Here is a 27,740-nt window from a genome sequence, read left to right as displayed (position 1 = left end):
GGTGGATTTAAAATGGAGCAAACCTGCCTTTGTGCTGCGTTCAGGGAAATTGGCAGAATGGGGGGGAAAAAAATCATTTATTCATTGTGATTCATTTCAAGGTGGTGGTAAAGGTGGGTGATAATAATGATGATGATGATAATGATGATGATGATGACTCATGTATCCTTTTTCCGTTTATTTCATATGTGACCAATAAAAGTCTTTCCATGTAGGAGGAAAACAGGTTTGTTGTAACTGTTTTCCCTCTATGACGTATTTTTAGTTGTTCATTACTAGGTATAACCAACAAACAGTGTATGGCTCCAATAAAATGCTGAATCAGTTGCATTAGTGTTAATACTGGACTTTATCTGGATGTTACTACCGGTGGTGCATTTGGAGGCCGCTTGTTGATAGGTCTGTAGTTCTTTACATCAGTGGGGCGGTATCGTTGGTGAACGATCATGATGTGAGTGGTTCTTCCCACTTGACGGCTCATTGTCAACAATATGATGTGAGAGCAACATTATCTGCAGACTAGACAAAATTCACTTTGCAGCAATGACTCAAGAAAAACACTGTCTGCACTGCAGTTACTGTGAGTCAATGATAGCAATGTGTGATCACCAGGTTAATTCAAGTGTCTTCAGTAATGGTATATATAAAATGATATGTTTTTTTAAGTGCAAAGAGGGAAGATAAATGATGCTCTGTCACTGTTGTCTCTCTCCTCAGTGGTGCTGAAACTTTCAGTGTCTTGTCTGACTCAGTCTCATCCCTCAACCGATTCACTCACCGATATGTTTTGTATGTGTGTTTGTTTCAATGAAGAGCGGCTCCAAACCTACACCTGTAAAGACTCTCAACTATAAATCTCACAACACCAGAGCGACCACCTTGAAACAATGTTCTGATGCCGACCTGGATCCAGATGCACAGTGAGAATTAACTACCGTTTTTAATATCATTAAATGATTTTGACTGATGACAGATGTGTGCTGCACATTTAACCTGCTGGCGTGGACGCAGGTTTAAAGAGCTGATCACTAAAACCCCAAACAAGTCTTCAAGTTGGGATGTGAAAGTCTGTCAATCATTATTTATCACATGTCATAATCACACTTCCACTGGTTTTCTATCACACAGTTAGGATGCCCTGAACGTGTTCAGAACTCAGAAGGATCAGTCGAGATCATATAATTGGCTCTTTGAGGGGTGAATCATGCATGGCTATATATATTTGATATGTTTATATATATGTATGAGTAATAGCGAGTCAGCAACTCAGACTAATGTAAATTTACAAACAGGTGTGTCCTTTGACAGCTATAAAGATGAGAGACAGCCTGGTGTGAGTTGACTCTCATTGCAAAGGGCACAGATAAGCATACTGTTGTGCTGCCGTGTTAGGAGTGTGAACGATGCATGTTAGTGCTTCAGGTGCAGCAGTTCCTAATGATTCTCATAGCAAGCGGTCGAAATCCATTATATAGTCATCAAAACAGCTCAATCCTGTGGCCTATATAAAGTGTGCCATGTGGGCATCCAGCCTAGTTATTGAATAGAGATTCAATAGAGAAGTATGCAGTTCAACATGAGGGAAAACGCAAAAATAATTTTACATCTTGCTGTAAAGTGTTTGTTGGATGGGGCTGAAGATAGCGCCAAATAAAGGCTGCAATCAATATGTTTTATTGACCCAAATGGCCTTGGGAGAGGTTGTATTGTATCACATCAGTGCCTAAACAACAGTATAGTTCCCACTGTGGACCGAAGACTGTAAAGAGAATGGAGTTAGATGAGAAATTCATGTGTGTCATGAATATATCATCACCTGCATTAGAGTTGAATCTGAGGTAAAATGTATAAGGGACAGTTTCTTTACACCGCCATAGGAAGGAGGCGCAGGAAATCTTTTTATTATTCATTGAACATAGTGGAAAGTGAGTGAACAATCTATCAAAATGAATTGGGAGCAAAGAAGAAAACGCAAAGGTTTTCTTTTGCTGAGCATGCAGAGACTGGCGATTTGTTGTACAATGACCGAAGAGTGAGCCAGGAATAAAGACGAGGTGACAAAGAGAAGGAGGAGATAGAGAGAAATAAAAAGGCTCAGAGTGGAGGGTTTGTTTGTTTGAGCGCAGAGGGAGAGAGATCACCAGTGCATTTGCAGGACATATGTATCAAATGCAAAGCCTGGTTTATGTGACCTGCCACTGAATATGATGCAGCGCACATATATAAATCCAGCTTAAGGACGTGCAGATTTTGTTTCTTTTAGTGGGGGTGCGAGTCCTCGATGACGGAGCCCTCGTGGGCACTGCATGTTACAACACGTACTGTACAAACTGCAGGGTAATGAAAATAGTCCACAGTAACTCTACTGAATCTTGCACTTCTGTCTTTTTTTTAGACTTGTGTTGCAATAATAACTAATAGTTACAAATAAATGGTAGTATGAGGCATTTGTGTACACTGGAAATGAATTTATTGAATTTGTTGACATAAATAGAACTGTGTCTCTTGTGAGTTTAAGCTCAACACTTGATCTTTCGAATGAATTAGCAGACAATTAAATAGCGTGTAAAGTATCTCATCAACAAACAACATTATATTTACAACTCTGGCAATGTGAAGGACTCGGTGAAGATCAGTGCCTGTGGCGAGGAAAACCAAATGACTTGTTCCTTAAGGTGGGCTCCTCGCGTCGCCACAAAAATTTGACATGCATGTCAAACCCTCTGTTTATCTACAAGTCTTCTAATTACATGGGTTACTTACAATGGCTTTGCCTATTACTGCTACACAGATCATTGCAGCTGTACGACTGCCTTGTTATGAGCTGTTTCCATAAACTAATCTGCTGAATGCCAATTTTATATGGATCGTGAGTTTTAATAGGTTACAGAAGAGGGCTGGGGAAAGTGAAGGATTAGTACATGGGCTTTTTATCAGGCCACAGAGACAGCTCCGGCAGCTGAAGACAGCAGCCAGTTGCCGTGGCTGAAGAGAAAAGTCGACAGTTGTGACCTCAAGTGTAGAAATCCATCTTATGTTGAGAAGTATATAAAGAGGGATGTATAGTCTGCAGCTGAGTGTTTTCTAGCACCATTAGAGTCAGTATGTGGGGTGATAATCCAAGGTGACATCTCTTTGGATGCACCAGAAAAAAAAACATTATGGCACTCAATGCACCATGTATCATCACACACTGTGCAATTACCATTACGATCTTCCTTAATTACATGACAACATAATAGAGGGACTTTAATCATCATACAAACACAGCCACAGAGGGCTGAATATCCGTCCGTCATATGTGCTGGACATTCAACATGATCTATGTTTGTGACGCCACCACATTTTCTTGGCGATACCTTAAAACAATTGCAGTTTTAATGCAACTGCAAACACATAGCACATATGCTCTGGATTTAAGGAGCTGTAAGTCCTGTAGTGTTGCTTTGACAACCTGGAAAAGTTGAGTGACAGATGTTCAAAACCACATTTCATTTGATACGACCCGCCTCTGTTCCATTTTGCAGGTGAAGTCCTCACTCAGTCTAAACAGTAAAGATGTCAATGGATGTACTTAAATATTTACAAGTTGCTGATGTGATGGCCGCTCTGCAGCCACTCCCCCGTCCTAAATTCTTCATTACAATGGTTTATAATTTCACTGCCGACCAAACGGAGTGAGAGCTCCGACTCTGTGAGCGGAGCAGCGAGTGAATGATGTATTAGTGAGTGTGTCACTGTGTTGGGAGGGTTAGGGAGAGTGACAGAGAGAATTAAACGAAGCTGGAGAGAGGCAGACTCTGAATCTGAGGGCCTCTGTGTCTGTAGCCTTTATGATGTAAACTGAATGTAACCTTTCTCCTCTCACACAGCCCCTGCAGTAGGGACTGGGAGCCCCCCCCCCCCCCCCTCCTCTGCCACCCCCCCCCGGGAGCCAGCAGAGACTTGTATTCATCTGAGCCTCAGCTGCTGCGTGGTCTGGGTGTCAAGTGAAACCCACCATGTTCCCATGCAGAGCGAGGCACAGAGGGACAGTCAGAGTGGGACTGGGACTGTCCACTTGCTAATCAAACCTTGCACGATGTTACTGCCAAAGGCTGGACAGACAGCGGAGCAGCTTTGGAGATTGACACCCTGGAAAACTGGAGAATGAACAGAGGCGCTAACTGCCACTGTGAGACATTTTATCTTGTATCTCTACACACCCACAGCACTCATTGTGAGCAGCAGCAGCAGCAGCAGCGAGACTCTTGGCAAGCCTCTGACCCCACTTCTACAACATTTATTGCTGTAATTATATGTGCTCTTGGTTACTTCACCTGCAGGTATATTATGATCGCTGTTACTTCATTGGCTAGTAACAAAGCAATTTTGAAAAAGCAGCCTTTCAATAAATAGCCTTTGTGTGATTATTATTTTAAAATACCCTCTTTAACAAATTGCCTCCTATTATAAAAAGAAACTCTTCTGTGTGATACAAATGGCTCCGCTATGATACAACGCTCTGTTCCAGCTGCAGGTGCAGCCTCCTGATGGCTCTTATCTTTGTTATTATGGAGTCTGAAACTTCCTATGTTTAAATCGTTCATCACACCAAGGCCGTCGGAGGCTGATATACAGCCGTCCTGGTTGGTCTTTTAGGAGAATCTCTCAGTTTTATTGTTTGCTCATGGCGCCGAAAGACGTCGTCCTCAGTCCAACACTGACACACACACACAGCCAGATAAAGCTGGGAAAATATATTGATGTACGCTTTTCTATTTCTAAAGGAAAAAACTAAAGTTGCTTTCAGATACACAGTATGTTCCAACAAGTCAAATGAATTACTTGCATGGATGCACCAATGGATTAATGGACCAAAAGATAGAGAGATGAGATATAACAAACACCTAAAGTACAAATATGGAATAAATAAATATGGTATACATAACTGTATAGGCTATGCTAACAAAGACTTGATGTAACTGTGTCATAAAACAGTAATCAAGTTCTACATTATTAATTCACATAATCTCAGCTAGGAAATAGTGGAAATTGCTTTCCAACCAGACGCACATCTTTTCTGGGGCATCTCGGAGCCGGTAGCCTAAATTGTCGAGCCTTGTTATGAACTTGCTGTTGCTTGCATTTTTTTTCTTCTCAAATTACAAAATTAATTTAGACAGAGCTTTTTCACTTCTTCTTCTTAAGTGATTCGCACCCATGGTGATGCACTTGATGTCTCTTCAAACCCAACACTGTTACTTTTAACATTCATATTTTAACATATAATTACAATTACTTAGGAGGAGAATCATAAATTTATCTGGAGGTGCTTAGAGAAGACGGCACGCATCAAATTCAGTGTTACATTATGATTGATGAGTATTGTTCCCTTGGCGACTATGGAGCCGCTCTCCCAGTAACCCATTTAAAGCACAATACTGATGGTTTTACATGTGTTAATCCTTCTCAGGAAGATGGATTTAAATGCACCAGTTCTTCCAGTAACTGGCACTTCTCTATGAGAAAGTGGGTCTTTCTGTTGAGAATAACACAGTTTTCAAAGCAGAATGGAGTGAGCTTTAACAATACAGACGTTTAAAGACACATGACAGAGTGTTCTCACTCAGTGTGTATTCATGGCCATAAAACATAGAAAACCGAGTTCTCTTCAATGAGTCAACTGCATACGAGGAACAACTGGACAAGGACGAGGACTGAATCATTTCAACAAACACATGTATCTGTGCATGAATACTGATGCAGTCATTCCAGTGAGTCAGGAAGTGAAATCTTCTGTATTTATTACATTATTTATGAATCTGGATGTCGATAATAATGATAAAAATCAATGACTATTCATTGATGGACTTCAGTTCAGTTCAGTGTAGTTGGCAGCTGGTGAATTTTCATTTTAAAAATCAGAAAAACATTTAGAAACAGGGAAATGAAAAACAGAAACTACCCGTTTCCAATTCTTTTGATTGGATAATTCAATACGTTATCAGGTTATTCTTGAATGACTTTGAGTGGAAATTGGACATTGAAATATTGTCTTTCAGTTGTTCAGTTGTTCATCATTTTCGCTATGAAAAAAAGAAGAACGTCGCACACTCAGCTCCAGTTACGAGACGTAGAGATTTATTTGTCAAATAAATCTCAAAGTCTCGTAACTGGAGCTGAGAGTGCGGCGTTCTTCTTTTTCTTAACTTTATCCATCGCCAGCACCTCTAAAATGACATTGTGCGTTGTTCCTCATCCTAACATAATCTTTGCTGTAAAGAAGGAGGATGTGTTAGATAAATACACAGAAAGCCCAAATCAGCTCAGACACAAAAAGCTGTGGTTGTTGTTCTGCAATACTTGTAATAATATTTCACATCATAATCTATTTTGCCCTAAACAGACACCTGACACATCTATTCACTCGACTGTGTAACATAAAGAAGACCAGCCTGCCTGATGTGGAACTCACAAAATGGCTGCAGTGTGATGTTCAATTGCATCCGGTAACTTCCCGTCTTAGACAATGTGACAGTGGTGGACGGAGCGAGCGGAGTGTGTATCATGGAGGTTTGGATATTTCTTCTAACTCTGTTAGTCGGTGTGACATTGGCAGGAGATTGAACTCCCTCTCCAGCAGTCAGTGTTTGCAGTGTGAGTCATAAGAGACCATGACTAATCATGAAATAACCTGTCGCATATCTGAGTGAAACTGGCACTGTGTGCTTGTATTTTCCAATCTGTTAAACATAGCTTAGCACAACCCGTGTCTGTTTGCATCCTAATGAGCTATCAGCACGCATTAAATTATCCTGCTACGTGACACTTTACCCAAAGGTTGCAAGAGGTCAGGGGAAGCACTGTCTAGTGGCTTTAAATAATGAACAGGTTTATTTGCGAAGTGCGAATTACTGATTGCCGATAATGTAAATTCTTGAGGCTAATGAGAGCATCAAGGCTCTGGGTACTTACACTGAGAAACACTACTTCAATCTGAACCCTGAAAATAATCCCACAGACAAACTAGCTGCTGTGTAATGTTCCTTGTAATGAAAACTTAATTGTTACCAAGATGTACTGGACAAACAGGCATGACTGTCTGTAAACAGTAACCTCTGTAATATAAAAGTTATATAGTTTCTGCAGATAAGATAGTCCAAGATATACCAAAGTGGTGGACTGACAAATATTGCTAAAAATAGAAATTGAAAAGAAACACTAAAAAACAAATGCACAGCATGATGTTTGCTAATGGCTAGTAGCAGACAGAGAAAACAAAATTACTAAAAAGTGAAACACAACAGGAATAAGATGACTCTTTATTAAGAAAGAAAACAAATGCAAATAACTCTAGTCACAGGATTCTTAATTTGGCTTTATTTAAATATGTTGTGAAATATAAAAAATGGGTCTTTGTAGCTGCTTAACTGGCTACGAATCCACTGGTAAATAGATAAATCTGTGTATCTCTGTCGTACCTAAGGCTCCATCTTGAAACACTTTTGTACACGCAGTACAGCTGAATCAAATCACTTACAGTAATGTCAGAGGATTACTAACACTGTTGACACCACTGTGAATTAACACCCCTGTTTGCAGCCGTCGCACACTCTTAACAGATCAGCACTCTGACGAAAAGTGCTGCACTACTTTAACCCCCCAGAGAGGTTTTTAAAAAAAAAAACACTTACAATAGAGAGTGAAGATCTTTCCTCTGCTCTTATCTTGGATACAAGATAACTTGCTGCACACTACAGGATGTGATGTAACATTACTCTCTATTGCATTGATGCTAAACTGGTCCAAACAGTGTATCGTGTGTTACATAACATTCAAATAATATGTTTAAGTAACATGTGCAAACATGTATCTGAATATTATCCCAACCAGGAGGAATGTTAAATCCATTCAGTCACAGTCGTCCATTTTGAATGCCTTAGGTGCAGCAATAACCAAGATTATTACTATCAAGACAAAACACATCAGTGGGGAGACAGAAGATGATTATACTGCAGCGCTCACACTGTGAGTAACTTCATAAGTGCTCTGTTAGTAATACGTGGTGTGAAAGGCTGTAATTGCATCTCTGTAGTCGTCTCACGCAGGTTTTTAAACAGGCAAATCACGTATTTCATGTACCCCGAGGTTTTCCGTTGTAGCATTGCGTTATGTCAGCGGTGCTAAAAGTAGCGGCTGAAACGTGATGACTTTGGCGTCCCGTCGAATCTGTTAGTGTTTTGAATCTCACCACAGTTTGTGACGAGTGCTTCAGCAGAGGGAAAAGTACACATCCCACTGAGCAGGCTGCTGGAGATAACTGCACCTCAGCAGCACATTAAGAAAGTTTGAAGTCTGACATGTCAAAGTCTTAAAAAGACCTGCTCAAAAAAAAAAGTACTTCTACTACTCCCACGACTGCTAATACTACTCAACTGTGACCTGACAGAGCGGCAGGCTTTGAGATCAAATTTGAAGAAAGTGTGGCCTAAGTCAAATATTTCACAAAATGTCAGTCTCTGTGATGCAACGTGATGTAGACTGTGATGAATGTGAACTGAAAAAAATAAACACAAGAATTTGGAGTAGGATTGATTTAATTATATGCTATTTATTTATTTTTATTTATTCCCAAACTGTAAAACTTTGACTGGCCAAGATTACCAAATCACTGATTTTGCTCTGACGAAGTAAAACTCATTAAATGAAATCACACAGAGGAAGGAAGGAGACAAATTATATCTGCAGAAAAAGACAAATTTCCCTGGCTGCTTACCTGTATGGCAAATTAACAGACGTCAGGTTACATGGTCTAAATAGAAAACTAGTTCTGCCAAATTACTTTCCTTGGTTTGAAGTTCCTCTGTGTTTTATTTAATCATGTAATGATTGTTTAATTTAGTCATATTTCATTTCTTTTATTGCCATCCTCTGACTTTTAAATGTCAGGAATTCTCCAAAGTGTGAGATCTCATTTACCGCCTTTTGTTCCTCTCCTGTCTTGAGACAATTAGCTCATTTGTGCTCTGTTAAATATCAAATAGCAGCAAAACTGATGATTGCAGTTGAGTAAATTGGTAGAGAAAGCCATCTCTTTTATCCCTTGCTCTGTTTTTTTATTTTTTATTTCACATTACTTTGGCGATTTATCAAATATAATTGGGTCAGTTGGCCTTAAATCTACGATGGAATCATCACTGTCCTCAGTTTTTCTTCTTCACACATGCAACCACATTATTTCCTTAACAGCTTAATAAACAGTATGAGTCAGTGTGTTAGTGTCACTATGAGGCTCCCAACATCGTGTCCTTGTCCTGTCAAACATTGCTGAATGGATTGAAAAACTTATCTGAGTTGCCGGCCCCTCTCTGAAAACCCATAACTTCTTGATAAATTGCAACAGAACATTTTGAGAATAGTGTTTGAGTTTGTGTTTTTTGGGGGCATCTGAACAGTAACTTTTAGGACACAGCGATGCCCTTTAGAGGATAAACTCTTGAAATACAACACATAAGACAACAAAGATGTTTTTAATGTGAGAAACTACAAGGACAGAGAAACACAAATGAGCCAAATGTGGCATTATCCCCTCAAGGTGCTTGACTTCCCCTCACATTTGTGTTAGTGTCAAAAGATTTTCACTCATGCCTGAAATGCTAAAAAGCTGTAATAATGCTCTGAGTGGTTAGACATTGACCTGTGGTGGAATTTACCGGAGGACAAATTTGCTTGATTTTTATTTCCACAAAGAACTAGAAAAAATAAGGCATTAAAGCTACCTCTAAGTCACAGGTACACCTTTATAACCCTGAGAGCTGCCAGTCAGTTTCACAATGCTCAAGCTACCCTGCCTCCGTAATGTAGCTGTGGGGAGCTGTGCCAGCAGCCTTGGACTCAGGGTATCCATATTACTCACACAGGACAGAGATTTGGCAGAGATGATCATTTATGGGGACACACTGTCTCTGTGTTGAACAAAGCTGACAAATCCAGGCTGCTAAGACGATGATGATAGAAAAATCCAAAGATCTTACTTTGTGAGTGGAAAATTGTGCTTGTGCTTGTTAAATTTCTGTATGGATAATTAATCGTGTGTGTTTACTTGAATAGAAAATCAGCTTGTTATCACGAGTTATCCATCCATAAGGCTAAAGCATACCCCAGCACACAGCGATCAGCTGCCACGAGTTACATGGATTTGTATGCCCGTAAAATATAGAAATCTCACCAAGCTCATTAAGTCAGATAAGCTGCCAAAAAACTGGCAATAGAAAAAGACGTTGGATGAAGGTTGTTCAGTGTTTGAATTCCAAGCTAATCAATCAAATTAAATATGTGGGCAAATTCATTTACAGTTAGAGGTGCAACCATGTTCACCTAAATCACACAGATGAATTAGAGACAACAGTGGTATATCTGTAGACGAATTAAAGAGCAATGATGTATCACTAATGCCAGCGCTCAAATTCATGTTAAATTCTGGTGTGTTTTGTCTCTTTTTTAAGCAAATGCATTACATTTAAATAATGCATACTAGTATAGGAAAGTGTAGAGAGAGTCTGTAACCACAACTGTACAAAAGAGCACAAACAACAGTTTCACTTAATGGAAAGTGAAATGGCAACAAGATGAACTGATAAACAACGCGACCAGACATCTGCTTCCACAATATTATTATTAACACAGTTATCTGCTGTTAATTGTATGGTTATTGACAAAACTGATATATCACAACACCAGCACTGTGAACAAAAGATAACTCTCTGAGCTTCACTTGCTATTTGCTTCCCTAGGAGGAAAGTTGTGTCTTACATGAAGTTACATGAAACAAAAAGGACCAACTGGTGCAGATCTGCAGCTGGTGGACACAACATACGTATTTGGATGGTGTTATGGTGTTATGGCGTTCAGACACAGACACGGTACATGATGCAGAAGGTGTAGTCACCTCAGAGCGAGTGTTAATAGTGTGAACTGGACCATGGAAGTGGAAGTTAGGACCCGTTAATAATAATTTAACATAGACTTCCTTACTGTATGTGGCTGATGATTCAATTCTAGTCCACACACAGCAGGTAAATGTAGGGTCTTGTTTAATGGTGGGTGGGATTTCATTATGTGATATTAAGTGTAAAAAAAAAGGGGAAAGTATCTGCACACTGGGATAATGTTTCAGTATCATGTGTTATTAACAAAGCAGAAGGCAGCATTCAGCCAGGCCTTGACCGTCTCAAGGTAGCTGTAGAAAATCAATGGAGAGTTGAACCCTATTTCATGATAAGAGCGACCATTCATGGAGTAAATATATAAGGTCTGACCTGCAGGGGCAATATACCCAAGAAACTCAGTCCTAACTACACTGAACAAAAATATAAATGCAAAACGTTTTTGCTCTCATTTTTTATGAGCAGAACTCAAAGATCTAACATGTTTTCTATGTACACAAAAGGTCTATTTCTCTCAAATATTGTTCACAAATCTGTCTAGATCTGTGTTAGTGAGCACTTCTCCTTTGCCGAGATAATCCATCCACCTCACAGGTGTGGCATATCAAGATGCTGATTAGACAGCATGAATATTGCACAGGTGTTCCTTAGGCTGGCCACAATAAAAAGGCCACTCTTATCACACAGCACAATGCCACAGATGTTGCAAGTTTTGAGGGAGCGTGCGATTGGCATGCTGACTGCAGGAATGTCCACCAGAGCTGTTGCCTGTGAATTGAATGTTCATTTCTCTACCATTAGCCGTCTTCAAAGGCATTTCAGAGAATTTGGCAGTACATCCAACCGGCCTCACAACCGCAGACCACGTGTAGCCACCACACCAGCCCAGGACCTCCACATCCAGCATGAGGCCACCCGGACAGCTGCTGCAACAACCGGTTTGCATAACCAAAGAATTTATGCACAAACTGTCAGAAACCGTCTCAGGGAAGCTCATCTTGGTGTCGGGGTCTCGACCTGACTGCAGTTTGTCGTCGTAACCGACTTGAGTGGGCAAAATGCTCACATTCGGTGGCTTCTGGCACTTTGGAGAGGTGTTCTCTTCACAGATGAATCACGGTTTTCACTGTACAGGGCAGATGGCAGTGTACAGTATGGCGTCGTGTGGGTGAGCGGTTTGCTGATGTCAACGTTGTGGATCGAGTGGCCCATAGTGGCAGTGGGGTTACGGTATGGGCAGGCGTATGTTATGGACAACGAACACAGGTGCGTTTTATAGACCTTTTCAGAGAGTATAAACAAATACAGGTGTTACCAAGGATACTAATTAAGGCTCCATTCCATTTAGTGTACCAGAGCGTTTTCTAATGAGCCACACCTGTCTTTGTTTATACTCTCTGAAAAGGTCTATTGATGGCACTTTGAATGAGATACCGTGGCGAGATCCTGAGGCCCATTGTTGTGCCAGATTCATCCACGACCATCACCTCATGTTGCAGCATGATAATGCACGGCCCCACGTTGCAAGGATCTGTAAACAATTCCTGGAAGCTGAAAACATCCCAGTTCTTGCATGGCCAACATACTCACCGGACATGTCACCCATTAAGCGTGTTTGGGATGCTCTGGATCAGCGTATACGACGTGTTCCAGTTCCTGCCAATATCCAGCAACTTCACACAGCCATTGAAGAGGAGTGGACCAACACTCCACAGGCCTCAATCAACAACCTGATCAACTCTATGTGAAGGAGATGTGTTGCACTGCGTGAGGCAAATGGTGGTCACACCAGATACCGACTGGTTTTCTAAGGAACACCTGTGCAATATTCATGCTGTCTAATGAGCATCTTGATATGCCACACCTGTGAGGTGGATGGATTATCTCGGGAAAGGAGAAGTGCTCACTAACACAGATTTAGCCAGGTTCATGAAGAATATTTAAGAGAAACAGACCTTTTGTGTACATAGAAAAAGTTTTAGATCTTTGAGTTCAGCTCATAAAAAATGGGAGCAAAAACAAAAGTGTTGCGTTTATATTTTTGTTCAGTGTGTTTATTTAGATGATCATTCATAAGGCTCAGTAAATGTAATATCTCTTAAAGGTGCCTTATATAAGTGTCTTCCAGTCTTCACTCAACAAAACGAGTCCCCAGTGGTGAAAAGCAACACCAACGTCAATTATTGGATGGATGAGTGTATACTAACTTCTTGTCTTGCAAATGCAACAATCGCTGAAGCTCTTGGCAAGTGACCATCACCGTCACCACCACCGCCACCCACCCAAGCTACACTGGGTGCCAAAGAAAACGTACACATTGCACCGTTGATCACATCAATTATCAGAAATTCTTCAAAAATGTGGAATATATCCCTTTATTTATCATTTTTTCTGTTAACAGCAAGTCTGCAGAGTCAGTTTTAAAACTACGAATAAATGAAGGTGTGTGACACAACAAGCATATGAGCTGTGTTAGTTTAAACTACAGTCTGTTGAATAAATTGAGTCTCACACAAAGAGAGCAATGTTGGTTTTTTGGTGCCATATTGCCACACTGTATCATTTTATTACAAGTCCTGCCATGTATCATTTAAAATAAGTATTTAAATATGCAACAAATGGTTTATAACTGGCTATATTGTAGCAGTAATGTATTTTCTAAACTCCTCTAACTTCTCCTCTCTTATCATTACAACTGTGCGTAACTTAAATGTCATTAATTATTTATTTTTTACAACTGCCTCTCTGTGAGAATCCACAGGAGGAGTTACATTTTTTAGCAAATATAATTATACAAACGCAATTTAAAAAATACTTATATTGATATACCAAATATGACAGAGGGTTATATCACTATCATATAGTTATTATCGGCTTTATTACAAATGGTTCAATATGCAAAGGCTCTTTAATACACATCTGTCTGATCCCAGCTTCTCCAGTCCAGACCATTTACTCTATATGGCTCAGACTCACAAGTGTCTCCCAAGTCTATTTCGGGTAGGTCACCATGTTATGAGCAGCAATATGTTTTCTTGAGCCTCGGTCCCGGGGCACGAGATTAAGCCTGAACCTCTATCCTGGATTATCCTTGTGGCCTTTGGGACACACTCCTAATCATGAATGACTCCACCTGACATGAAGGTCAAAGCCAAAATGGGATTGGATGGAGCACTTACACCCCTCATATTACTTTTGTCATACTTTACAGTAGGTTTCAATGCAGTGCATGCTCATTTTCACTCACTGTAACCACACGTTTTAAATTGTCAACAAAAAAATAGTAATAAAGTGTAGAGACCTGAATGACAGTTTCTCTCAGCTAACATACTCTCTACACAGATTCACAGAAACCCTGTCTTATGTCCCACAGTGAGAATCCTTTGATAATTACAACTTCTGCAGGATAATTCAAACCTCAGTCAGCTCTTTTGAGGAAATGGAAAACCATTATAGCTCTGACACAAATAAAATTAAGGCTAGATGCTGTGCTTGCTAACTGGCACATGAAATAGAAAAGGAAGACAGCTGCTGTCTGTGCCACGTTACTGTACCTTGCATGCGTGCCTGGAGGCTACAGGCTCAAGTCTGCCTTTCTTCCATGGGAATTAAACAATTCAAAGGAAATGTAGACTTACAAATGAATAGTGAAGGTGGGTTCCACTCTGCGGATAGCTGACGGGTGCTGGCGCGGCGGTTACGTAAAGCCGTGTCAGGTGGAACGTCATGTGTTTATCAAATGTGTGGGGTGCATATTGAATGTGGGCTCACTTGGTTGCGATGGGCGTGGGAGGACACAGCACATGTCATGATTAGAGGAGAAGACGGAAGAACAGTTTCCATTTGGCTAAAGTCACTGGTTGCCCTTTGCGCCTTTTAACATCATGGGAAATTAAATATTACATACAATAGCTGTTTTTTTTTTAAATGTCCCAGCCAATGGCATTTAAGTGAAATAATAATTCTGCATTTGAGTTGGTGGGAGCAGATTGGGACTCATTCAAAAAGTATATGCATGAATAGATACACTATTATGCACATTTGCAAGCACATACATACACACACACACACACACACACACACACACAAAGGCTGGTAATGAATATGCCAAAACAATCATCTATAACTGCAGAGGTTAACCAGTAATTACACTCTCCATATGTTTACTAGAAGAAGCGCTGAAAATGAACATCATTATATATGTTGGTGACTTTAGTGATGAAACGATGACCTAGAGGAAATTAGCACAGATGTCTGTATGGCATAGTTGTTAAATTGCTTTCTCTATATGAATATAGATGTAATGAAGCACAAACCAGCTGAGTAGCATTAGGTTTTTCTGCTTTGTTCTTTAGCATGATATAATTCTGGACGATCGTCTGACAGGTGAATCTTAGTTTAAAAGAAAAAACGGAAAAAAACCCTCCTTCTTTCTTTTTAATGCTGTTTTCCGTTTCAATGCTGTTCTCCGTGGGGATGCACCTTCTTGAGTGTTACACAGATGTGAAAGAAAACTAAGGTGGGAGGGGTGGATTATTTTCGAGGCTCTTACGCTGGCGAGATAAACAAAGCAGCGAATTGTGGCAAGGATGAGACAGGCTTTATAGTGAATACTGATGGTTATAAAACCCTTGTCCTGCCTGGATATTTGTTTGTGTTTTCACATTATTGTGAAATTTTCCATCTGCTTTACATAATGACTTGGGTGATGGCTCAATATGAAGCATGAGACCTGTTATTTCCTCTGCGTTGGACTGATGCATTGGTTTGACCTTTGATACTGGGCAGCCATGCCATTTACCGTGATTGAGAGTCTCTATCTGAAAACTCAAAATGCTGCAATGACTTGTATTTTTCCTGATAATGAAATATTTGCCCTCAATTGCTCAATAATAATCTTGCAAATGCTGGAGTACTTCCTCTGAGTTCCTGCTGTAACTGCACAGGTGGAGTTCATGCTGTTTTTAAGCCCATAATCTGAGGGCGTTTTCACATAAGGTCCAGTCACCCGGTACCGCCCCTCTCCACCGCCCCGCTGCTCTGCTTTTGTTCCAGAGTCGAGTAGCACTGTATTTGTGCACTCTCTGATACAGCGGGTGGCAGTACGCACCCCGTTGGCTAATGTACTTCCAGGAAATGCAAAGAAGAAGTCAGTAATAATCGCAACTGGCAAACTGTACTTGAGATCAGCTTTTCATGTGGCTTTGTATGTGGATCAATGAACTGTGCAGTGCGAAGTGTTCAATAATCAAACCAACTGGACTTTGAGATCTGTTCTCAGGTTGTGCCTCAGGCCCCTGATGTGAAAGTCTGTGTCTCTTTCGCAGAAAGAAAAACATGTCAGGAGGAAATAGAGACTGTGCATGGAAATTTTAGGGATATAAAAATCAAAGATTTAAAATATTTACTGTTTGCAGTAAGAAAACTGCAAAAAGTTGGGATCTACAAGGCATAAACATATTGACGGAACTGTGTTCATACAGTATGTCACTTAAAATTGACAAGGTCTGTATTCAATATCCTTCAGAAAGTCAGATATCGCCTCCATCTCTACTAACAAACACTGCTGTAAATGCATTTACGTCTGAATCACTTGTGTTGTGAAGGTTTAGCCTCAGGCAGCCATTTGAAATTCTCTCTAAGATGATGTGATGTGCATGAGTCTGTCTACAGTTACACAAAATATAAAAATCCAAAGGGAAATATCAAGATGGTTTTCACAAAATGCTGGGAACTGTAAATACGAAGTGGCCTTTGAGTGTATGACTGAATGTTGATCAACTGGAAATCACCATGTAATCTGTCTCAGTGGGAATCTTTATAAATTAAATTAAGGTGAACATGTTTTTTTATATTTATTTTGCTTTCACAGTACAGTACATAGTATCGATAATTGTTAGTAAAAAGAAAAAAGGTCAATAGAGTGAAGTCACGCAGTCATAGGAAAATGCTGAGAAAGAAGAGCCCTTTACTCTACTTGCCTTGACAAACTATTACTTTCTATGATGATCCAATCGCTGAGTTATTTTTCACAGACTGAACTGTATTAGTTCCTATCTGAGGTGCAGCTCTAAAGGTTTTAACAGAGCGGAGAAAGACAAGAGGTGTGAGCTCAGGCAGCTCTGCTGTCCATCCGCCATGTTGCCCTCTCGGTCACGCAGACAGCAGCACGACAGCCTTGACAAGGGCAGGATGTACAGTATTGAGGACAAACTATTGATTTGCACGTTGAATCGATAAATTAGAGCAGAAAGCTGATTTGGCTGCAGGTTAGGCCTGTAACAATGAAACGCAAGCAGATGGAGGAGGAGAGCAGGTTGTTGATGAGGCCAAGCAGATGACTGTGCTGTGCATCTGCTCCAGCAGGTACATTATTTAGTGCCTTAGCTTCTCCAGGAGTCGTCAACGGTGTTGGAAATGGCTCTGCTGTTGTACAGCATATCCACTTCCTGTAAATTTGGCTCTGTCACTGTGGTTATCACAGTAACGTGTCTGTGTGTAATGTTCCTTTCCTCTTTTAAAGCAATACCACAGAACAGCACGTTTCGATAATGATTACCACTAAGACACAATTAATGCAGTTATTCTAAACGATTCTGCAGCAAATGAAGCTTAACTTGCCATGACCACCGGACCAATGAGCTTAATCTCTTGCCATTATAAGTATGAAAAGCTTCTGGTAAAAGTCTGGCTCTATTATTTTGGACACTGAGGCCTCTTTATAAGCAGTCAGACAAGAGGTTTTTCAAAAGTGGAGCTATCAAAGTGTCATGTGCAATTAGTGTGAACCCCCCTTCCTTCAGCGAGGAATACAGTTAACAAACATGTACTCAAATGCATCTGTTAAATAGTTAATGTTGGTGGTTGAGAGTGTAAGACCACGACATGGAGACATGTTTCCCGTCACATTACTTTTCCTTGTGAGTGTGAGACCATGTAAAAGGAAAGAAAAAAAAACAGAGAGCAACAGTCTCACTTAAGCTGTGTAAGTTATTGTTGGACAAAGAAAAGCCTCATTTTCACCAAGGACTGTGTAATGTTTGAAATACTTTAAAAGCTTTTAAAAGCTTTATCCAGTGGCCACTATTGAATGATTTGGATTATTATCCTAAGAGTCTTCAGATTGATTGATTTTCTACCTTTGAGGCAGCAACTGGTTTCAATTCATTTGCAAACGACGAGCGATCAATCACAGCGGAGATCAAGTCTCCCCTGAATGGTGTCTCAGTTATGTCACTTTTTGTGTGGTTGTGCAGTCGTGACAGCAGATTGATCTTGAAGGTTTGCGGCTTGTTCAAGCAAAAGCAATCAAACACTTTAGGCCAACAGAGGATTAAAGGAATGAGAAAGAAAACAAAATATTTCAGATATACAAAACCGTCTTTGTGTTTTTCTCCTTTTGTTTGTGTAATACCACATACTGTTACCTCTTTGGAGCTCTGAAATCCTTCAAAGGAAACAATCCAAGAGGACAAACATCTATTTTTTTTTTTTTTTACTGACAAGCGAGAACACAGGTAGATATTTCATTATTATTATCATTATTAACTTTAAGGCTCCATAAGCCAAGAATGAGTTAAAGAGTCTAAAATAAAGCCAAACCTTTTGTCTTACAGTATCTCCTGAACAGCTCAAGTTTTGGTTACAGTGTTTTCCTCAACAGTCGTGACAGACTGGCCAACCAGTTAACACCAGGCCGCCCTGACGCCCACTGTTAGTGGCTCTGAAAGGCCACACTTTAATCTAATCTGTGAAGACATCTGTCACAATGCATTGTTACAACCTTAAAACCAACAGTGTGTCTCTCCAATTGTTTTTTCTAAAGGCAATTGACATTTTATTATTATTTTTTTTTAAACTGGTGATTATTTATTCAGTGTTGGGGTCTGATCATTATCGCTATTTTATCTAGTTTTTGATTGAAAAAACCCCCCACAGTTGCACCCACTCAGGAGTAAAACATCTGTACTTACGGTCACTGCAGAATGGCCCCCCATAGGTGGTCATGGTGCAGTCACAGGAGAAACCCTCCCACAGCTGCAGACACACACCCTGGTGGTGGCAGGAGTCCTCTGTGCAGGTGGTGCTGGGACCTGCAGGGCGGTGACAGCAGATTTATCAGCTGCCTTCTCTCCGTGCCATAATTATTCATCTTCACCACTATATTATGATTATTACTACTACAATTGTATCTTATAACTATAATACATTTTAGTCTCAAAATAAACCTTTCAGATTAAGCTTATTGTTAAAGGGATAGTAGTATTTTTTTTAAGTGGGGTTGTATGATCTACAAATAGCCCCGAAGTACTTTAATTGCAGTAGAAGACTCTCTGCACTCCTCCCGTTAGCAACACCAGCCCATTATTTTTACAGGTAAAACCTCTTTTAGGCTGCGAAAAGTTTCTTTGGGTCTGTTCACAACACTGTATGTTGTAAATCTCTGGGCAGGGCTATGGGCTGGCGTTGCTAACGGGAGGAGTGCAGAGAGTCTTCTACTGCAATTAAAGTACTTAGGGGCTATTTGTAGATCATACAACCCCACTTCAAAAAAATGCTACTATCCCTTTAAGTCTTGCCTGCTAGAATAAAGGTTAAATAAATAAATGGTCTTTAAAAAAAAACAATCACAGTCATTATGAATTTCCAGTTCATGCTGGAGATGCCACTCTGGAGCCACAATCACTAACCATCAAATCTCCTCACCGATTCGTCGTGCCGCCGTAAAAGCAAATTTGCTCACTCATGTTACAAAGGGGAAGACGCCTTTTGATTTCTGAGACTCCATGACCTTTACCAAAGTGTCACCCTCAGGCAAAAAATGTGGGTTCACTTATGTAACAATTCTGCCATAATCAGTGCAATGTTTCCTGTTAAGGTAATGGCTACCTGGGGAGATGATTAAGCCTCGACAGAACGCCATGCTCCACCGAGAGCTTTCTTGTTTGATTAGAGCTTGACAAAAGCAGCTGGATTTCTTGACTGCAGTGATATTAGTACTAATTGTTAGTGTGTGTAATCAGAACTAGTGAAACCTGAAACTGTGTTTGCTAAGCCGGTCACAATGGAGTATCTGACCAACCTGTTAGCCTGACAAATGTGGTGTTGAGAGAGTCAGTTGTTTTAGACTCTGATTTATCTCCAACCTGTCATGAGGAAATCTGACTGTAGGGATGATACACAGAGTGATTCATGCTCCCTCACCTCCGCAGCCTCGCTCCACCTCCCCCACCTTGTAGAGGGCGTCTGCCAGCAGTTCAGGGAGTCTTCCATTCAAGTCCATAGATGCTAGACAGCCCTTGTATCCTTCCCGGGATGCTATTAATCTGGGCAGGCTGCCGTACATGCTTTTCCCAAGACCACCAATGTACAGCTCCCCTGTAAGGAACAGGAGTCGGTTCAGAAGAAGGATCTCTTTGGCAAAACTACGTTGGTGCATGCCCTAAAACACAGACTGAATATGCAGCTAATGCTCACAGGAAAAGATAGAAATTAGCAAGTGACTAAACTGAAGGTGTATGCGAGTATTGTGAAAATCCAAGAATAATCCCTGAGTAGCCACTTTATTAGATACAATTGTACAAATTAATGCAACTGTTCTGCCTTTTATTTCATAGATTGTGTTATTTTAATTATACTGTATGTCTGTGGATATTTTCATTGTTATGTCTGGGCAACAATTGAATCGAAGGCAACTGGACTTGTATTTGTCTAGGAAGATGTTTCGCCTCTTATCCAAGGGGCTTCATCAGTTCGTAACGCATCGGTCTGACTAGTCCTCACTAATCTGACAAAACAGTGGAGAAAGACACAAGTATTTAACCTCTACGGGGCTGTTTACCAAAGTACTTGTGGGTGTGTTCATGAAAGAACTATCGTTAAGTGGAGTTTCACTTGACCATTGTTGGGAACTGTAGCACTGTAGTTGGACTTGGTGATGGTGTTGTAGCAGACTGCAGGATGTTTCTAATCTGATGTACTCTTCATTATAATTATAAAGTTCAATTACAAAATAAATGTAATTGTAATCTGTTACCAGTTACCTTTTAAATCCAGGTTGCGGGCTCCATTGGTGTGTTGGGTGACGGTGCGTGCATCGATCTTGAGGATGTGCATGTTGTTGTTGTCACGGGAGATCACCACGTTGTGCCACAGGTTGTCGTTGAGCGGTTTGTCAGAGTTTCCCTTCATGAGCGACGGCCCGTTTCCCAGGTCAAAAACATAGTGAATGTACCTACAGGACAGGACAATGCAGATGCACACACTCACTTTGTCTTATCTTGGTTTTTTTGTTTGTTTGTTTTTTACACACGAGACATTTTCAAGCTTCAGATTTATAAAAAAAAAAACTCAAAAAAATCACGAGTAGATGTGTTGTTACGTGTTTACATGATCTTTCACCTGATTCTGGTGACAGTTGTGAACTGTTCTTTACCAAAGGCAGAGTTTTTTAAGTGCTTTGTTGTTGTTCAAATAAATAAACAGTGAATCAAAGTAAATACCCACAGCTAGGCCTTAGGCGTAGCATCATGATATTAAATCTCAGAGTGCACTGTCAAAAACTAAATCTTCTCTGAATCAAAGTTAAGCAGCATCCATGACAAAGCTGCTTCACTTCACAGATAAAACTGAGCAGCCAGAAAACTTTGACAGGAGTGTTGGAAGCCATTTTTTTGTGTCTGTGTTGTCTGTGAGAGCTTCTGCTGCAGGCTGCGGAGCTGAACAAGGCATGCTGCTGCTGCTGCTGCTGCTGCCTAATTACTGGGAGAAAGCCTGTGCACGGTTTGACAGTGGGGCGCTGCAATTCTTGCTTTGCTTGCTCTGTTTTGACAAATTTTTTCTGCAATTCTCTCTGTAAAAAAAATGTGTTTTTACATGAATAAAACATTTGTGACTGAGTCAAGTTGCTAAATGTGCTTGAGCAGGTCTGAGCATGAGAATGACACTTGTTCACTGGTAACAGCAGCTATTGTTTTTGCACTCTACTTCCACTCACTGTGTTTCTCCCTTTAACAAAAATAAGTCATGATGAGCAAATGTTTTTAAAGCTATTTGTGTCTCTCCTCGGCGCTGCAGCCTGATGGATTTAAGATGTGAATTATGATAAGGTGATTTTGGGCCAAAAGATAACAAACGCTCCTATTCACATGGTCTGAGATTCACAACAGAAATATTCTTTGCACTGGCTGTAGACTGAACAAGTTGTTCTTCTTCCAAAGACCCCCTGCTATCTTCCCACAGCTCAGGCCCGAATGCATTATATAAACACCCAAGCACTTACCCTTTCACCAGCTCCACTACGATGAAGTCACTACCATCCCCTGAGTTGTAAAGTATCAGGCCGTCGGGACTGGTGGTCTTGAACTGGAAGAAAAGGTGCATGGAGGCGTAGGCCTGTAAAGTAGAGAAGGCCAAGTAGCTGGCTTGAGTTATAAAAGTTACAGGATTGGCCACGATGTGCCTCATGCCAAACCGAGCATTCAGCTCGCAGTAGGAGATGTCTCCATTCTTGCACTGGTCTAGATACAGCATCCCATTGAAGGAGAGAGCTTGCAAGTGGCCGATGAAGTTGGAGGGCATCACGGAGATGAAACGTCGCTCCGTCATGATCCCTGTCTCAATGTTGTTGAATTCCAGCCGGGTGTGGGCGCCCGTCATGTGGCCTGTAGAGCAAAAAAACACAAACAAAAAAAAGGAAAAAAAAGAAACAGCAATGCAGTTTGAAATGCAAATATCTCAGAATATCTGTGGCTGTGACACTGCAGCTCCTTCAGTCCTCATGTACCTTCCACAGTCACATTGTCCACAGAGAGCTGCAGGTTCTTCCCCCGTCGCACCACCTTCACCGTGTGCCACTCATTGTCATTCAGCTTCTCGCCTACCAGGAGTATCTCTGGTCCCTTGCCTAAGAGGAGAAACGCATCAAGTGATAATCACACCAAATCAGCTCGGTACACTTTTTCCACACGAGGCTCTCAACATGAGAAGCACTCTCTCCTCAGGGTGCATACGCTAATTCCCTTTCAGACTCACTCACACACATACGGCCCTCAACGTTTACCTGCTGCTGATCATTTGCATTTGCTAAAAGGAGAAATGAGAGAAATAAGTGACAATAGGAGCTCCTGTTCTGAGAGACTGACTATGTAAAATGAATTCTCTACTGAGATAGCATGATGCACACTGCTCTTTATAGTGGCGTTTGATTGATGTCTGCCTGGGAATTATGTTAGGTATTATCTAAAGGCTTGGCTCAAACACACAGCTTTAAGTTTCAGCATTTCTTCACTATCCCTCTGCCTTTTCGCTGGTTTCAAAATAGGTCACAGTGCAGAAGCTTGCCACTGCAGCACCGTCATCCTGAATCAGTGCCTATGCAACAGGCCGACACGGCAGTTCAAAGGAGTTCTGACATCGCTTGGGAAACTAATTGGCCATGCCTAAGCTGACTGCGCCTTTAGGGGTTTGTCTGTCTAATTGAGCTCAGGGTGCAGGAGAATTACAGGGGACGTACAGAGGGCAATAAATGGAAAACATCAACGGGTTTCCGAGCACATCACTGTTTCATCCTCGGGGAAATAATACTGCGACTGGAGACTTTGTCCAGGTCTGCATATCAAGTGTCTTTTCTGAGCACCGCATGATACCACCATCCACCTGCTGAATATTGACTGTGCGCGCCAGACAGATCAATCCCATCAAATCCTGCTCCCTCTGTATCTGATGGATTTACTTGGATAATGGAAAACAAGCCACTCGCTGGTATAATGTCCAGAAAAAAAAAAAGAAGTGTTTGCCTTGTAAATGTCCATCAGAAAAAGAGGCGTGGACAAGGTTTACTCTAATGAAACAGGAGATGTTGGGATGCTGCAGTTCATCTTATCTGTAGGGAGGAACCTCACCACTGCCTCATGTCATGGACTAAACCCAAACTTTATAATAACCCACTGATGTAGAAAAGCTGTGAGAGCTCTTGTGAGGAAAGTGAGGGATGTTCTTGTTTTTGTTGTATGAATTATATATAAACATGTATCTCTTTGATACTCGTATACTCATTAAAAGGGAATTCCAGCAATTTTACACATCAAACTCTGTTTACAGGTCTTGTGGAGCTACACTACCGCATATGTGGAAAAAAACAAAAACAAAACAAAGTTGTTTCAAGGCTTTTTTGCGACTCCTGTGGGAGCTGAGCAGCAGAATTTGGTAAATTGCTTCGAGTGATGTCACTTGAGTCGGCCTCAGCTGGGGGTGAAGACTACGAGTCTTGAAATGAAAAGAGAAACTCAGCGGGTGTGGCATTAGAAAGAAGTAAGCCACTGAACCTCTGTAGACGGTGGCTCCAGGCGACGCTAGCTGCTAGTAGTATGTCTCTACAGTAAATTCACCACCAGCTCTCACAAAGCATTGTGGGTAATGTAGGAAGAATGTGTGGAATTAAAAATGACAGATAGCTGATAACAGCTGCACTGATTTGAATCATTATAAAACAATGTCCTACAGTAACAGCGCAGGCTGCATTCCTTTAATCGAGACGCTTAATAGTTATTTGTAGAATCTAACAGCTGTAGCAGACATAGTATAATTAGTATTATTCTCAGGAGAGTAAATACAAATAAAGCACCCGAGGTAAACATGACACTACATTGTGCTCTATCTCTAACACTGCAGAGGCTGGTAAAATGGTGGAATATAATATGTATTCACACAGACATCTGACTGTAAACCCTTTGAAATGTGTGCTCCATCCTAAGTACCTTTGCTTCACGGGCTCAGCTTCCAGAGGCTCGAGAGCGAGGCGCACATGTAAAGAGTCTATTTTCTCCAGTTTGATCCTCAGTTAAAATTGAATTCGATTAATATTTTCAAACAAGGATAACTTCAAAGGCACGGTGCGGTTATACAGGTCAGCATTATGGGTGAGCTGAGGCTTTTGAATGCAGGATGTGCGCATTAATCAAAGCATGTTATGGTAATTCTGTAATTTTGCAGAACAAATGCCTCATTTCAAAAGTGTGCAGTGTAGCATTATTCCCCCATCGGAGAGAATTACTCAAGAGCACTGCAGCAACATTTGTTCTTACTAGCTATTACCCTCCCACAGTGGATCCAGTTGTGGACAGCTTCCAAGCAGCTGCTGCAGACGGGCTGTCTCTTTGATTCCTTCAGAAAACAGCTACACTCACATGAACGCCTCACCTAAGAAATCTCAATTCTCGGTCTCATTATCGGGTTTTTCTGGCTAATCCTAAAATTCACAATCAGTCTGTGGTGCGGACTGCGATTCTCCCCACTGATGGCATCCACTGAACTGTGGTTGCCTAAATCATTTAGGCAGATAATTGTGCAATTTAAAATTTGGCTCCATTTTCTATTATCAAGCGCAAAATCTATTTAGAAGCCATTCATCATCACATCTGCAGCACAAAGCTCTTCAGAGGTCACTGGTGTAGCATACATATATAATATAATTGATCGGGAGGATGATTAATTTTGACACAGACACGACTGTATACAGCTTTCTGGGAACTGTGCATGATGGTACAATGCCATCTAGTGGCAGACAAGGCAACGTGTTGAGCAGATATCTGAGTACCTATAGAACATAAGAGTACAGGCTTTCTTTAATAATCGATGTTCAGTATATTTCCCTCTTGTGATCTGCATCATGATGTATCTGCATATTTTACTTTTAAATGGACCTTCTAAAAATAGCTGCTCTTGCTCTCCTGCTGTTGGGATATTCTGGTTTACAGAGACGGTATTGTCCACACACACACGCACACAAACACACACATGCTACTCACCTTCATTAAAACATTGTCATCTATTAATTTACACTGCATTTTCAGTTTACTTATTTCATTTTAGTCAAGTGAAGCAGTTGTTTCACCTTAGCGTTTGCCCAGGAAGAGATAAAACCACCAACTTTGCACTCGGTGGACAACCCACTGTACCGTTGTGCCACTGCCCTCCACCTCCCCCCTCCAAGTAAAATGAACCGTTGCTTAGGCTCAAACGTGTGTCGTGAATCAGTTGTGACAGTTAAACTGTCCCTTTTTACTCTGCAGCCTTTATATCTGGCGCTCCGATCAATAGATTAACATGAGACAAAATGACATAACGGACTGAGGTATTGATTTTTCTATTATGCATGCGTAATATCAAAATGTGTTTGAAAGTACAGTACATAAACTGATGTTGCCATGGTTCCCTTCATGTCAGGTTATTATAAATACTATGTAATGACTAATGTTCAGGCATCTTTCTAAATCACTGAAAAATGGAAAATTAACTGTTTGATGATTTATTTTACAGGAGCCAGGAATAATTCATACGTGAGGGGTTGAAATGAGCTTTCAGGCAGCACTCGACTGCAGTGATAACGCTTAGGAGCATTCATAAGCCTCCTCTGTATTGGATGATCAGTATCAGAGAGACGTTCACCTCTCCACTGGCGAACAGCGTTTATCTATTTCTCACTCTACTCTGACCCAAACTTAAATTGCCTGTCTCTCACTATCAGGCGAGAGCAATAATCTACATCATAACTTCCAACATCATCACACCACAATGTAAAGTACCACTCCACTTCAGAGGAGTTTAAGAGTTACCAGTCAGAGTGTTTGGATGAACTCCTTTCAGGGGATTTGAGACATTTTATACATTCATACAATTTATCCAATTGGCATTTCATATTCTAGTCTGCTCTAGGATGCCTTAAATAGCGGGAATATGTGGTGTGCAAATAGAAGCTGAAAAACTGATGTCTGGTGATTAAATTTTCTTTAAGAGGATATATTCTACCTCAGTTTCTCTCCGAAAATAGGAAGAATTGGCTGCAACAGACTGTACAGTACTATCTCACACACCTTTCATCATTTAAGCAAACAGTCTCTCTGATAGCTGACAGCCTTGCCTCATCTTCATCTATTGATTACGTTTCCTCTCAGTCTTGCAGCTGCAGTGTGATTACCCAGTAACAAAATCAGCATTTTCTCCAAACTGAGACCGAGCACTGCGCTTCTCCCTATAGATAATTGCTGATTGAACTCTAACCAATTAACAAGCTCTGTTAATCAGTCACAGGCAAATTAATGGCAGAATTATTGGCAGCACAACAGCAGACTGTTGCATGTCAGATTTAGCTGCTTTTAAATGGAGCACTATTAATTTGCCCTAATGGGACAACGTGTCATTTAAACTGTTACTAAAGTGTGAATTTCATGAGTGCTGCACAGCAAAAGGATGCAACTCTATTGAAGCGTACAACTGTTTGCCACCGTGGAGTCTCAGTCACGTTCTTATCTTTGTACTGTAATGGTGCTCGTGAGCAGCGACAGTAAACAAGGAGAATTGTGTGGCAGAATAAATGAATTACGCTGTGTGTTTCATGAGGGGATAGAGGGAGAGGCACACGATCATACCACAGTGCATGTACGTACTCTAAATCATGTTACAGTAAATAATCATAGGAGACACTTACTGAGATTACAGTCTATCCTGATACAATCTGGTGAGAGAGAGAGTGAGATGGTGAGATTAAAAGAAAAAAAGAACAGCACAAAAGAGGAGAATATTTCACATCCTTCAAGGTACATTCTGCAGACAGTTCAGTGCTTTTCAGAGCCCACCATCCGGGGACAGCCTTGAGAGTCTAAACCGCCACTTTCCTCCCTGTAGTGAACATAACATTAGAAAAGAAATGAGCGCCGAGTGAAAGGGAAACCTCAGCGTGTGTCTGGCTCTGCTGGAGGGACAATAGACCAGATCAAAGTTGGGGATCAATAAGAGCTTTATTGACCATAAAAG

At 40.9% G+C, this 27,740-nt stretch overlaps 1 protein-coding gene across 9 annotated transcripts in view; it reads right to left on the bottom strand.

Annotated features, from left to right (window-relative positions):
• LOC146974556 (neurexin-2-like) overlaps window positions 1–27,740 on the bottom strand; it is a 112,303-nt gene that overhangs the window by 33,911 nt on the left and 50,652 nt on the right. For 6 of the 9 annotated variants that reach the window (XM_085798047.1, XM_085798050.1, XM_085798049.1 and 3 more), the window contains 6 exons: window positions 27,415–27,441; window positions 22,714–22,833; window positions 22,210–22,591; window positions 20,972–21,162; window positions 20,133–20,306; window positions 18,902–19,021 (listed from right to left, as the gene is read on the bottom strand). In XM_085798047.1, coding sequence (XP_085654173.1) covers window positions 18,902–19,021; window positions 20,133–20,306; window positions 20,972–21,162; window positions 22,210–22,591; window positions 22,714–22,833; window positions 27,415–27,441 — 1,014 coding nt within the window. The remainder of the gene's footprint in view (window positions 1–18,901; window positions 19,022–20,132; window positions 20,307–20,971; window positions 21,163–22,209; window positions 22,592–22,713; window positions 22,834–27,414; window positions 27,442–27,740) is intronic. The other 3 variants (XM_085798048.1, XM_085798052.1, XM_085798055.1) reach the window with 1 other exon arrangement.

Source organism: Trachurus japonicus, chromosome 14 (genome assembly GCF_045865225.1).
Source record: "Trachurus japonicus isolate A0001 chromosome 14, Traja_1.0".
Lineage (NCBI taxonomy): Eukaryota > Metazoa > Chordata > Actinopteri > Carangiformes > Carangidae > Trachurus > Trachurus japonicus.
The sequence above is the reverse complement of the archived record's forward strand: the minus strand, read 5'-3'. Positions and strand labels throughout refer to the sequence as shown.